This window comes from Merops nubicus, unplaced genomic scaffold (assembly GCF_000691845.1).
Source record: "Merops nubicus isolate BGI_N331 unplaced genomic scaffold, ASM69184v1 scaffold12192, whole genome shotgun sequence".
In the NCBI taxonomy this organism is placed as follows: Eukaryota; Metazoa; Chordata; class Aves; order Coraciiformes; family Meropidae; genus Merops; species Merops nubicus.
This window is the reverse complement of record NW_008592902.1, coordinates 1-12,549: the sequence shown is the minus strand read 5'-3', so window position 1 is coordinate 12,549 and position 12,549 is coordinate 1. Positions and strand designations below refer to the sequence as shown.

The window sequence follows — 12,549 nt, the reverse complement described above, 5'->3', positions numbered from 1 at the left end:
AGGAAATGGCCTCAAGCTGGACCAGGGGCAGTTTTGATGGGATATTGGGAAGAATTTCTTCACTGAGAGAGTGGTTAGGCACTGGAATGGGCTGCCTAGGGAGGTGGTGGAGTCATCCCTGGAAACATCCAAAAAAATGAGTAGATGTAGCACTTGAGGCTATGATCTAGTCATTAAGGAGATGCTGGGAGGAAGGTTGGACTTGATCTTAGAGGTCCTTTCCAACCATAGTGATTCTATTATTCTGTGAGCCAACAGCACGTGCTTGCAGCCCAGGAGGCCAAATATATACTGGCCTTCATCAAAAGAAGCACGGCCAGCAGATCAAGAGGGGTGATTCTGCCCCTCTGCTCTAATGAGACCTCACCTGAAGTACTGTGTCCAGCTCTGGAGCTCTCACACAGAAGGCACATGGACCTCTTTGCCTCTAGAAGAAGGTTCTAGAACACCTCTCCTGTAAGGACAGGCTGAGAGAGCTGGGGTTGTTCAGCCTGAAGCAGAGAAAGGAGACCTTATGCCAGCCTCCCAGTGCCTGAATGGGGCCTGTAGGAAAGGTGGGCAAGGACTGTTTACAAGGGCATGTAGCAACAGGATGAGGGGCAGTGGTGTTAAGATAGAACAGGGTAGATCTAGATTAGACATTAGGAAGAAGTTTCTTACAATGAGGGTAGTGGAACACTGGAACAGGCTGCCCAGAGAGGTGGTGGAGGCCCCATCCCTGGAGACATTCAAGGGTAGGCTGATCTAGTTGGGGATGTCCCTGCTTACTGCAGGAGTGCTGGACTAGATGACCTTTACAGGTCCCTTCCACTGCAAAGCCTTCCACCATTCATTCCAGGATCCTAAATGTTGCCAGCCCGCTCGGACTGCGGGGGCTGGGGTGATGTGCAGCGAGGTCAAGAGAGTAAACCAAATGGCAGGGCAAAGTGAGACAACGAGGAAGCAAAGGAGAGGAGAAGCATTAGTGCCAACTAAAGATGAGTAAAAAGGAAGGCTAAGCACAGATGGTGGGAGTATGAACAGAGAGGAATATGGTGCAAAGAGGGAAAGGAATTCAATGGTGAGAGGGACAGCAGAGAACTGGGGAAGGCACAGAGAGTGAGGAACAGCATAGCCACCAATGTTTCCTTTTGTGGAGCAGAGAAGAATCTGACAGAAGGGTTGAGATCTGTAAAACCCAAAAGGCACCTCTCTGACCAGAAGCAAGGTGTGTGAGCAGGATGCAGAAGCAGTTTCCCTTCCTTTTAGGCAGCTGTCAAGGTTTGAGGCTGGGGCAGCCACTAGACAAATAACAGATGCTCTGTTAACCCACCTCCCTTCCCAAAGGGGAAGAGAAAGGGAATAAGGGTGAGAGACTTATGGATTGCAAAAGAAAACTAAAGGAGCTTTAATAAAAATAACAGTGAAGTGGAATATATACACATGTATATAAAACCAGCAGCAAACCCAGCACTCCCCATGGCAGCTGTGTCAGCATCACCACTGCTGCTGTGGAGCAGGTGCTGGGCAAGTCCCAGACTTGGACTCAGCAGCCGACAGGCACGATTCAGAAGCTGGATTCTGAAACTGGATTCAGGAACACATGGATCATGATCAAAGGCAGAATGGACAGAGCCCTCCTCCGACACCAGCCAGTGGAGAAGAGAGCTTGACCCTTGTAACCCCTCAGCTTTACACTGACCAGGATGTATATGGGATGGAATACCTTCTTGGTCAGTTTAAGGCAGCTGTCCCAGCCACTCCTCCCCACAGATGTGACCTTTCACCTTCTGCACCCCCAGTTTAGCAGTGACCCCAGTTCTAACTATAAACATTGAGTGTTACACGTGCTAGAAGTAGACACTGCAAAAAACATGCTATTAACTTCAGAAAGTGCAGTTAGAAGAGACTGAGTTGAAAAGCAAAAATCGCTGAAAATAATTAGTTGTATTTTAACTCAAACCAGTACAACAGGACAAGCAGTGAGTAATTATGGATGCACTACAGCAGCTTCAGAACAGTTCATGTAGGTTTCAGTGCCACAGGGCTGAATGGGAAAGAGGGGAAGCTGGAGCTCAGAAAACAGAGCAAGAAGGATTCTCTGCACTCACTTTCTGCTCCAGATTGTCGCAGCAGCAAGAGAAAAACAAACCTGTGATGTAGAGATGTGAAGGAACGAGTGCCTGGTGCCAGAGGAAGGGTAAGTGCTCCCTTCCCAATCCCTGGGTCTTACTGCAGCAGTAAAGTGGTGATAAAATGTAACACAAGCTTCCGTCACTGCAGATGTCAAGAAAATCCAAGTGCTTCACTGACCCTTAAGCCCAAGCAGGAAGAAGAGAGCTTTTGGCACAGGGAAGCTCTTCTGCTAGCTCACAGAATTGGAGCCTGGGCTACAGCAAAATAAGGTCCTTTAAGCTTCCTTTGCATATGAGCTATCAATAAACAAAACCTGGGTCAAAAGGGGAGACAAACAGAGAGACTCTTACCCAGCTTTTGAAAACCAGCAGGCTTTTACCACCAGAGATCTGTAAGTACTCACCACATGCAGCTCCAACAGAAGCACAGAGAAACATGTCATTTTGGCAGTTTTATTTCACCCCCCTTTATCATACAAAATACTTTACAATTAAAAAACATTTTCCCCAATAGAATCATATACAGATATTTATAATTAACAAAATTCAGTTACACACGAGATGGTGACCTTCTCCACAAAGGAAAACAATGACAGATGATAGAGTGAAAATTAAGATTTGACCCTTTCCCCACCATATTCTGGGAGGGGAGGCTACATTTACATTTTAGACTTTTATTCCTATCATATTCCCTCAAGTCTGAGCTCTGGGATCTCCTCTTACCCTGTCAACACAAGGGCCTCCACCTATGTCTCTAGCCTAAGTACAATATTCTGCTCTGTCATGAACAGAGACTGAGAAACCAGCATCTGGCTGTACCATGAAGTTACCCGTACCCAGAAAAGGGGACTGCTGTCCCCAGTTTTCCCTAGCAACCCACATATACACAAATGCAAGCACATACATGGGGGAAGCATGCTCAAACCCAGGATTTTTCACCCTTTCACCAAATGGCAATCCCACCCCACAAAAGCAACTTGCACTCAAGACACATCCAGCAGGTAGTCTCTGCAGAATGGATACCATAAGGTCTCACAGCCAAGCTGGGCATCACTGCAAATGAAGTCTGGCAAGAGGGCTGGACGTTGCTGTCTTCCCCACTTTGATCATTTGCCTACCAGCAGAGTGTCAGTCAGTCATGGAGGTGAAGACAGGAACCACTCATATGCTTAGGACACAACAGACAGGTAGGGGAAATTGCACACTTCAGCGGGACATCCTTGAACAAACAGTTGCCAATGATCTTCCCCACCAGAACAACAATGTGTGTGAGCCCTAACGAGCATTTTATCTAAGGAAGGTCACTGCTGGGCTGGGCCAGCTCTGCACTCACAGGGGAGCCCATCCCAGAGTCACTGCTGGAGGCCAAATGCCTGAAGCAGTGTGGGAAGGTCACGGGCATCAGCTGCCCCATAGAGGTCACTCTGCCCCAGCATGGAGAGGGCCATGCGGAGGGTGCTCCAGATGTTGTCAGACATAGCTCCTTGCTGCCCTCGTGGACCACGGCTCTTCTGCTGCATGTGCAAAGCCTCCAAGAAGTGCTCCACAGCCTCACTGTCAACATGAGAACACACATATGCTTACTGAAGACAACTGTACATCTCATATTCCCTCCCTCAATTGCTTCTGAAGTACTTCCTCTCCAAGTTTCCTCCTCTTCACCAGATCCTGCCCCACTTCAGAACTATCAGAGATGCCCCTTTTCCATCTTAAAAGAAAATGAAGTCCAGATGGTCCCTATTCCAATGGCATCTGCATCACACTTTGTTCTCAGGGCAGAATCCACACGCTCGCTCTGCTCTCCTGTGCCAAGGGAAGGCTGCAAACAGCGTGGCATTGCCCCAGTAACCTAGTGCAGTCTCCCTCCCACACACACTCCTGGGTGACAGCAGACCTGCAATCCTGTGCTCACCGGTGGGCACCCAGGTTGATGCAGCTGATGCCCAAGTTGTAGCGCGAGCGGATGTATCCCGGCTGGAGCTCCAGGGCCCGGCGATAGGCAGCCACGGCCTCCTCACTGCGGTTCCCGTTGGCCAGCGTGGCACCCAGCTTGTTCCACAGGAGATGGTCCTGGAAGGGGGGGCAGGGAGAAAGAACTGATACAAGCTGGATCTTTCTAAGCTCCGAGCCACCCCCTCCTTCCCTGTATGTCCGTCCTACTCCTCTACTCCAAAAATGTACCTCTCATGCAAGTGGGACCCCACCCAAACCTTCACCCCTAAGCCTCCAGGTACCTCCACCACGCACAGTCTGTCCTTTCTTACATTGGGGCGCACGCTGAGCGCGGCACTGAAGCAATCCACAGCCTTCTCGTACTCCCCACTGAGGTTGAAGAGGACACCCAGGCCACACTGAACATCAGGATCCACAGTGGAGGGGTTGCTGCGCACCGCTGCTAAGAACAGCTCTTTAACCTCCGTGAACAGGGAGCTAGAAAAGCACAGAACAAGGATATTGTACTGCTGAAAGCGCTGCCCTTGGGTTGCTCCCCTGGCTCCTGCCTGGACCCGTCCCACCCCTCCAAGCTGCCTTTCAGCTGAAGGCTGACACTGGTAACCCTAACTCACTCGGACAGCAGGGAGCCCAGGACACGCTTGGGAGGCCCCAGGTTTGTCCCCGAGCCACTCTCCTCCGGCTCCTTCTCCAGCAGGTGGGCATAGGCCGGCTTATGGCGCAGCCAGTCCCGCAGAGTCTCGCACGCCTGCTTCTGCAGGGACTCATTGGTGAAGCTGACTGCTAGAGCCATGAGTGCTGTGAGGTTCCCAGGCTGCAGCTCCAAGCACCTGCAGGCCACAGGAAAGTGAAGGCAGCGTGACATCAGCCTCCCCATCAAGGCAGCGCACACCACGTGAGCCATATGGTCCTCGTGGCACCATGCGCTAGACAAGGAGCTGGGCTTGGAAGCTCTTCTGCAACTCACTGTCTGAGAGCACTGATGGCCAACAGCTCCTGTTCATTCTCTGCTTGGGTAGTTCCCAGGTATTGCCAAGCCTGGAGAATGTGACAGAGATGCAAAAAGTCAAACTTCTTCACATCCAGAGAAGATCAGCTGACAAACCACAGAGACAGAGTTTAAATCCAACAGATTATCCCCCACATTTTTAGAATGAGACCAAATACATGCAAGTATACACATTAGGCACAGATACAAGCTTCTCTCAAAAGACATCTAGACTTTATGGCACATAGGTCCTTGAGGCCAATAAAATTGTCATTGTTACAGTGAAAAGAAGTGAATCGTCTCCCTGGAGATCTATCATAAAGCAACTGTTGGCAGTTTTAGACTTTGGAGTCAGAGAATCTCCACTTTTAAACTGCAGAGAAACGAGGGAAAAGCAGTTCTCTGATTTCCTAACAACAAAATGACATAGCAGCAGTGCTAATAATAAAGAGACCTCACAAGGCAGGGAGCTGCATACACTCATACAGTGGTCCACTAGCAAGTGATAATCCTAGGGAGCTGACTATCAGACCTTAAAGCAGAAGCACTGTTATTTTACCAGATCTTCAGTCATCATGACACCAGTACATGAAAACCACTTCCATCTCCAGTCTGCTGACGTAGGGGATATTTAATTAGGCACTAAACCCAGATTACCTGTTCACTTTGTTGATAACTGCACCCCTTGCTCAAAAATAGGCTAGATAGTTGGCAGGACTGTCAGCATGAAGACCTAACCAGGGCCCCTACTCTAACAAGCTGCTCAGAATTAGTCTTTAATATAGACATTGAAAGTAGGTATCTGCCATAACCATCTCCACACCTGCAATACCAATAAAGACTTCCACAGAAGAGCCTTAAGAGATGAGAACTCCTTGTCTTAGCTCCCTGCAGTCTCATGTGCTCCAAAGATTTTATAGAGGCCTAGGCCTTCATGCTTTTTGTAACTGACCTTAGTCATAAACCTCCCTGCCCACAGCCCTCCTGGTGATTCACATACATCAGAGCCACAGAAACATGAGCTGTTTTCATACACCCTGCACAGCTCCTGACACTGAAGTGAGTTTTCTGCACACACCCTACCACCTTAAAAGAGAAGGATCCAAGCAGGACACCTGACCAAGGCCTGTTATCTCTGCTCTCACTCACCTCCATATGATCTGGCCTCTGTTGCACTGCAGCCTCAAAGAGCAAGACAGCATTGGGGAGGTCACCTTCCTCCAAGCGCTTCCGCCCCTCCTCAAACGCATCCGGGTGATCCCTCAGGGGATTATCTTCCTCAAACTGGTAACCCTAGCAGGGAGGAGACAGGGCCTGATGCTAGGAGACAGGCTTAGGGAGAAAAGCCCTCTACAGCACAGTCTAGTCTTTCTGCATCAGAAACGCTCAAACTGACGATCAGCCAGCACCTCATCCTCTCTGCCAGTCTGTAACAGAGCAGAGAACAAGGGCTGCTCTTCTTCCTGCCTGCTCTCTGCTGAAAAATTTCCCCAGCCAGACCCAGACAGTAGCAACAGAGACTACACATCTGCTCTGGGTCCCATCACCTTGTGCGAGGCGACAACACTCACACTCTCTGCAAAGAAACCCAGCACTAACTGCTATTTGGTGCTGGACAAGAGCTAGACAGCATTGGCAGACAAACACAAGTGAAAAGGTGATTTGCTTGACTCCTATCTGATCTGGGATGAGGGTGCAAGTGACAGCAAGAGATTGGTGCATGAAGGAATCCTAGCAGCATTCGGGGTCTGTGGAGCTCACCTGTGAGGCAGACAAACTGCTGCCAGCCTCCTCAAGGCAGCTCATCACAGCGCTAGGGCTGAGAGACCCTGTTCTGTTACCTTGTCATATGAAGAAGAGCTGAGGTCTTCATAATCAGAGAGCCAAGGGTGAGCCTCTGCATCTCTCTTGGCCATCTCCTCCCATTCTGCCTGGAGTTTATCCCAGAAGTCCACATCTGACTGAAGGGAGAACAATATGAATAGAGTGCCTCAACCACAAACTGAGCTCTATAGACACCCCAGATAACACCTTCTTAAATACTTCTAGCCCTCCTCACAGCATGCAAAGGAGAGAGGTAACACTACCACGGGCTCTCAGTTGGTACCCCAGCCCTCCTCCTCCATCAGCTTTACCTCCACAGCAGTCTTTGCCTGCTCAAATTCCGTATCAAGAGTTGACATGTTCCCAGATCGCACAAACTGATCCACCCAGGCATCAGATGCCCCCTGGGAGTTTGGAAACAGAAACACACCTTGCTTTTTAGCATTTGGCAACCTCAGGGCACATCCCAAAACAGCAGGAGGTTCTGCAATGGTCCCTCCTCCCCATCAACAAGAACTGATAGTATGCAGAGTGGAGAAAAAATGCATTTGGATATCCCCTTCCTCCCAGGTGCTACAGGAGATGAGAAAACTCACACTGCCCAAATATGTTCCCAGCTTCTGGCTAGACTCTGCTAAGAAGAGCCCAACAGCCCCTTCCTTGCCTCCCCCAGCCGAGCAGAGCACTGCTGAGAGTTGGACTTGCCATTCTCCCTCACTCCCAGACTGTGCACTGTGGTAAAAGCCTTTCCTTCTCCAGAGCACATAGGGCTGGGGCTCCTACCTGCTGCTGCATAAACTCAGCTGCCCATTGCTCTGCCTGATCTTGGTCTCTGTGGGTCACCTGATTAGCTTCGATCGATACCCTCCCATCTCCGATCTGGCGCACAAACTTTAGGAACTGTGGCAGAGAAATGAAACAAGGGTGGAGCTGGGCAGATGCTTTGCCAGCAAGCCCTCTGCCCACACCTCCCTCCTTCACTAAGAAGGCTGCTCTCTGACAAGTGAGCACAAAAGGCCCAAAAAGGTGGGGAGGACAGGATTTCACCAGAGCCATGCGGTAGAGCTGGATAATATCTAGAGTGGATTGTAGGGTTCAATTCCTAGGAGTCAGGGAAGATATGGGAACACTGCACAGCAGGAGGCTCTATTCCTTTATTGCCTTTTCCCTTCTCAGTTCTCCACACCCCTTATTCACCCTAGGGTTTCTGTCAGCTCTAGTCAAGGAACTTCTTACCTCAGAATTCTGGAGTTTTGGATCGTCCACTTTAGAGAGGAAATCACTAACAGTTTTCTTAAGATCATCCTCAGGTTGATACTCTTCATACCTATGTTCAGAAGTGATAAAAGGGGAAAGAGATAGTCTGATACCAGGCAAGAGTGAACTCTTTCACTAACAACCATCTACACAATGAGCCAAACAACACCCCTCCTCAAAGACTCTAGGGTTCTCCTAAGTGATTCAGTACCTTTATCCATCTGTAAAAATCCAAAATTACTACTAGGTTAACTGTGCAAATGACTTAAACAGTAGCAGAACTAAACTACAATGACAGCACAGTTCTGCAGAACAGTCTGGATTCCTTGGCAAGCTACCAGACACTGCAAGTTTTAGCACTACCAGGAACAAGGTCACATATCTAGGAACAAAGAAAGTAGGTCATGCTCATATATACATCAGCTTACAGTAGGATAGGACCAGTTCCAGGTGTTACCACTACATTCAATCTTTGGAACTGGTGGCAGTAACTCAGGAATGTCCGTATTTGTAGAAAGGTATCAGAAAAGACAAGAGGCAGGAGGAAGGAGAATCCAAATATGCAAAAATCTCTTTTAGGGAAAAATCTAAGAAGCCCAGATTGCTTGCTTACGTTTTGCTGCTTTAATTGAAAAACTTGACTGTAGTTAACAGGTACCTACACAGAGAAGATCCATAGCAGTAGACTGTTCTTTAATCTACCACACAAAAACACATCAAAATAACGTCTGGAAGGCTGAATCTAGAAATATGAGGAGGAAAGGCTGGATGTAGTTTGTCAGGCAGGGAGAACAAAGCAATGAAAGTTTACAGTCAGGAGATTCTAGTACTAGAGATCTCTAAATCTAAAAAAAGCATCTGTTGTGGAAAAAAAGTTCTGCTTGATCAAGAGCTCCTGAACTCACTCCTGAAATCACTTTAAGGAGCTTTGCATGAGATTAAGTTAGCCTACACAATCATAATGTAGTATCCTGGACCTAGAAAACAGAAAAGCTAACATCTCTTAAAAAAACTTCACTCTCCAAGCATTGTTCCCTCCTTACTTTTCTCTGAAACCAAGGGCCCATTAACACCAATCTAAGTAAAATGACTCAAAAACATCCAGCAGATTTCTACCACCTACCCAAACTTGACCCATGCAAGTGCACAGCAGCAGTAATTAGTCTTGAGAAGACAGACTCACCATTTATCTGCCAAAGACCGGTCTTCCGACTCACCAAGCCACAGTTTCTCTTCTGAATGTTCCAGGTATTCTTCTGCCCACTTGGCAGGAGACACAGACAGAGGATCTGCACAGGACATCAGGAAGAGTGGGGTGTAAGATATGCAGACCCTAAGACCATCACTCAGATTAACTTCAGATTTTGGTCCTTCCACTTCACACACAGACAACACACAGAGAAGGTCTCTTCAAAGACAGATTATGCTTCTTTCTTCTAATTTTGTTTATTCTGATCTAGAAATAAAGCCTTAGGTTCTGGGGGAAAATAATGTAAAACTGGTGAGGAGGACTGTAAACACACTCAAGTGACTTGTGTCAAAAACCACATCTATCATACTGATTTTTGCTTTTGTGTGCTTGACCAGTAGAATGGCTCTGTTTAAATAACACAGACCTGGGATAAACTCAAAGGCACCTTATGGAACAGACTTGAAATTCCTGCCCTGCTGTAGGCAGGATCAAAGTACAGTGGAAAACTATGCCTATAAAAATCCCTGATATGCAGGCAAAAGCAGCAGGTTCAGCAACTTTTTACTCTTTAGCAAGGACCGAGCATCACGGTGCCTGTGTCCCCCCTCACGTGCCTCTGCCTGGGTGCTGCTCCAGAGATCCCCCAGTCTGCAAAATAAGGAGAATAAATTTACTCCTTGCATTTCATCCATGGCTTTCTGGTTGTTCCTGCCCATATGGACTCGCACATATTCTGACTTTGTATTAATGCATACGCCACTGTGGTGCAAACAACCTTACCATTTTCTATTTTAATTTCACAACTTATTTGTCTGCTCTGTGTGGGACACTAAGTAGGTAAAGAAGATTAGCAATGCCTTGCAAGACTGTCAAAAGCACAGCCCAAAAAGCACTAGGTTTTCATCAGAACTTTCTCAAGGACCTTCGTCAATGCTGATTTATATTGCCAAGAGTATAAAGAGTGGGGCTACCTGGCTCTCTACAGAGGCCACTCCTGGAAAAGAGAATTGTATCTATTTAAGGCTTACTCAGAACTTACAGATTAGGTCATGTACAGTAGCAGCAGGACCCTATTCTAGACCCAGCTAGAATGCTGGTTGCTGAAAACACAATGCAGAATGGTTTTTCAGATAAACTACTGGCTTCTTTGAAAAGGAAAGTTTAACTGTTGGTCCAGAAACATTCACTTTGTGCATTTCTAAGGTGCCACACCCCTCTTCCCCCATGAAACTGACAAAGTATTTGGCAAAAGCACTCTAAACAATAACTAGCTTTGTATCAAAGGCAAATTTTGCCTTAAGAGAGGGAATCAGAGAATATATAAGCAAGAAACAGTACAAGACCACCTCCAGAATCTGCATCAGATTAATCATACTGTTTTTATAAAAGCAGTTTGAATAGCTTGCTTCTCCTAAGTTCTCCAAGTAACCTAAGCTAAAAGCAAAAGACCCTCATACCTGAAAAAAAGCTTCCACATCACACTGTTCACAATCTGGCTAAGCCATCACAAAGCAGCTTTTTTTTCCCCCCTGCCCTGTTAAAGCTGCTACAGTAAACACTAAGTGCTGGGCCCAAAACATTACTCCAATTCCACATTCAGTAACTCTCCACTATACACAGGCATGAGACTGGGCAACATCTTTACAGTAATTCCAAAAGGGACCTTTCACCTGTCACTTCAGCAATGAACTCCTGTGACCAGTCAGCCTCATTGTAATCTGAAGAGACATCACCAGCACTATCTGCTGTAGCCAAGAATTCCTGGGTCCAGTTTTCAGACAGTGCCAAGGCTGCCACACCTGGAGCTACAAGCAGAAAAAAAACAAAACAACACAACACAACCAGAAGTGAGGATTGGAGGACTCAAAGGCGTCATTTAAAAGTTCCAGGCCAGCCCTCATCACCTCTGACATTTCCCTCTTTGTTAGACTAAAATCACAGAAAGATTCCACTTGGAAGGAATCTCTCAAATTGCACAGTGTTCTCACAGCAGGTTAACACTGAAGCTAGAGATGAGGTTGCTTCAGGGCATCCATCAAGTAACTTCTGAATTTGTTGAAGGCTGGTTACTCCTCAGCCTCCCCAAGCACCTGCTGCAGCACTGAACTCTTTCTGCACATTGTGTTCGTTGCCCCTTGCCCTTCTGTTGTGTATTACTGCAAAGATCCTGGTCTTGGTTGCTGAAGACAGTCACTAGACACTCCAAGCCCCACCCCCTTGCCACTTAGATTGCTCCTCCTCAGGCTGAACAAACCAAGCTCCCTCAGCCTTTCCTCTTACACCATGTCCCAGTCCCTGAACACCTTACTTGTTCCACTGGTCTTGTTCCAGTATCTCAGCATACTGAGAAGCCTAAATCTGTAAACAAGACTCCAGATACAATCTCACAAGTGCTGAATAGATCAGGGCCACACTGCTAGAAGCTTGACCATAACACCAAGATCTTTTCCAGCTCTCCATCTACTCTGGCTCCCCTCACCTCGTTGCGGGGCCTGTCGGAAGCTTGACTGTTCAATCTCCTGCATCTCAGCCAACAAGTCATCCATCTTAAAGGTCTGAGGTGCACGGGACAGTAAAGGGGCATTCTGCTCCTGCAGGAACTCTCCGACCAGCTGCCAGAGAGAGATGGGTTACAAATAGAGCATACAAGATGAACAGGCAGAGCAGTGGAGCATTAGAGAAATAAATGGGCTTGTCAGAAGGAAAGATCAGTATCAGGTAAGCGGAAAAATAGCAAACAGTGTTGATGAGAAAAGCAGTAAGGAGACGCATCAATCTGCTCTTACCTCATCATCGGTGGCCGTTCCCAGTGGTTTAGATACCTACAAGGAATAATGGGCAATTATCCCAACAGCTTTGATCCCAGACCACTCCACACACACCCCGTGACCTGATCAGTTTGCATCTTTCTTTTCCTTGAGCTTCATCGACCAGCACTTTCTTGCATTAGCTGCCTGTCTGTTTATGTGGAAGCTAAGGGGGCAGGAACACCCCGAGTGATCCTGTTCGCCCCCTCCCCACCACTGTCTGGGCTGGGGCCTGTGACAGTCTGTATTACAACTCACCACAGCCACCAGCATCCCCCTAGCACCCACAAACACAGCTTCCACGAACAGGCCCTCACCCCACACTCCTGCAGGACAAATCGGGTGATGCTGTGGTCTCTTTACCCAGAAAAAAATGGCAATGCCGCACCTGCCTGCAGCACCAGCTCCCGAGCA

General features: G+C 47.7%; 1 protein-coding gene across 1 annotated transcript; it reads right to left on the bottom strand.

Annotated features, from left to right (window-relative positions):
• Positions 1-2,551: 2,551 nt before the first annotated feature.
• PEX5 (peroxisomal biogenesis factor 5) lies at positions 2,552-12,461 on the bottom strand (the record flags this gene model as incomplete). Its single annotated transcript, XM_008935291.1, has 15 exons — positions 2,552-3,668; positions 4,027-4,184; positions 4,379-4,544; positions 4,682-4,897; positions 5,035-5,105; positions 6,205-6,348; positions 6,897-7,016; positions 7,191-7,283; positions 7,663-7,779; positions 8,116-8,206; positions 9,320-9,425; positions 10,999-11,133; positions 11,808-11,940; positions 12,115-12,150; positions 12,394-12,461. Coding segments are annotated over 15 exons (1,856 nt in total), but the record flags the coding sequence as incomplete, so codon positions are not given.
• Between the last annotated feature and the right edge of the window lie 88 nt (positions 12,462-12,549).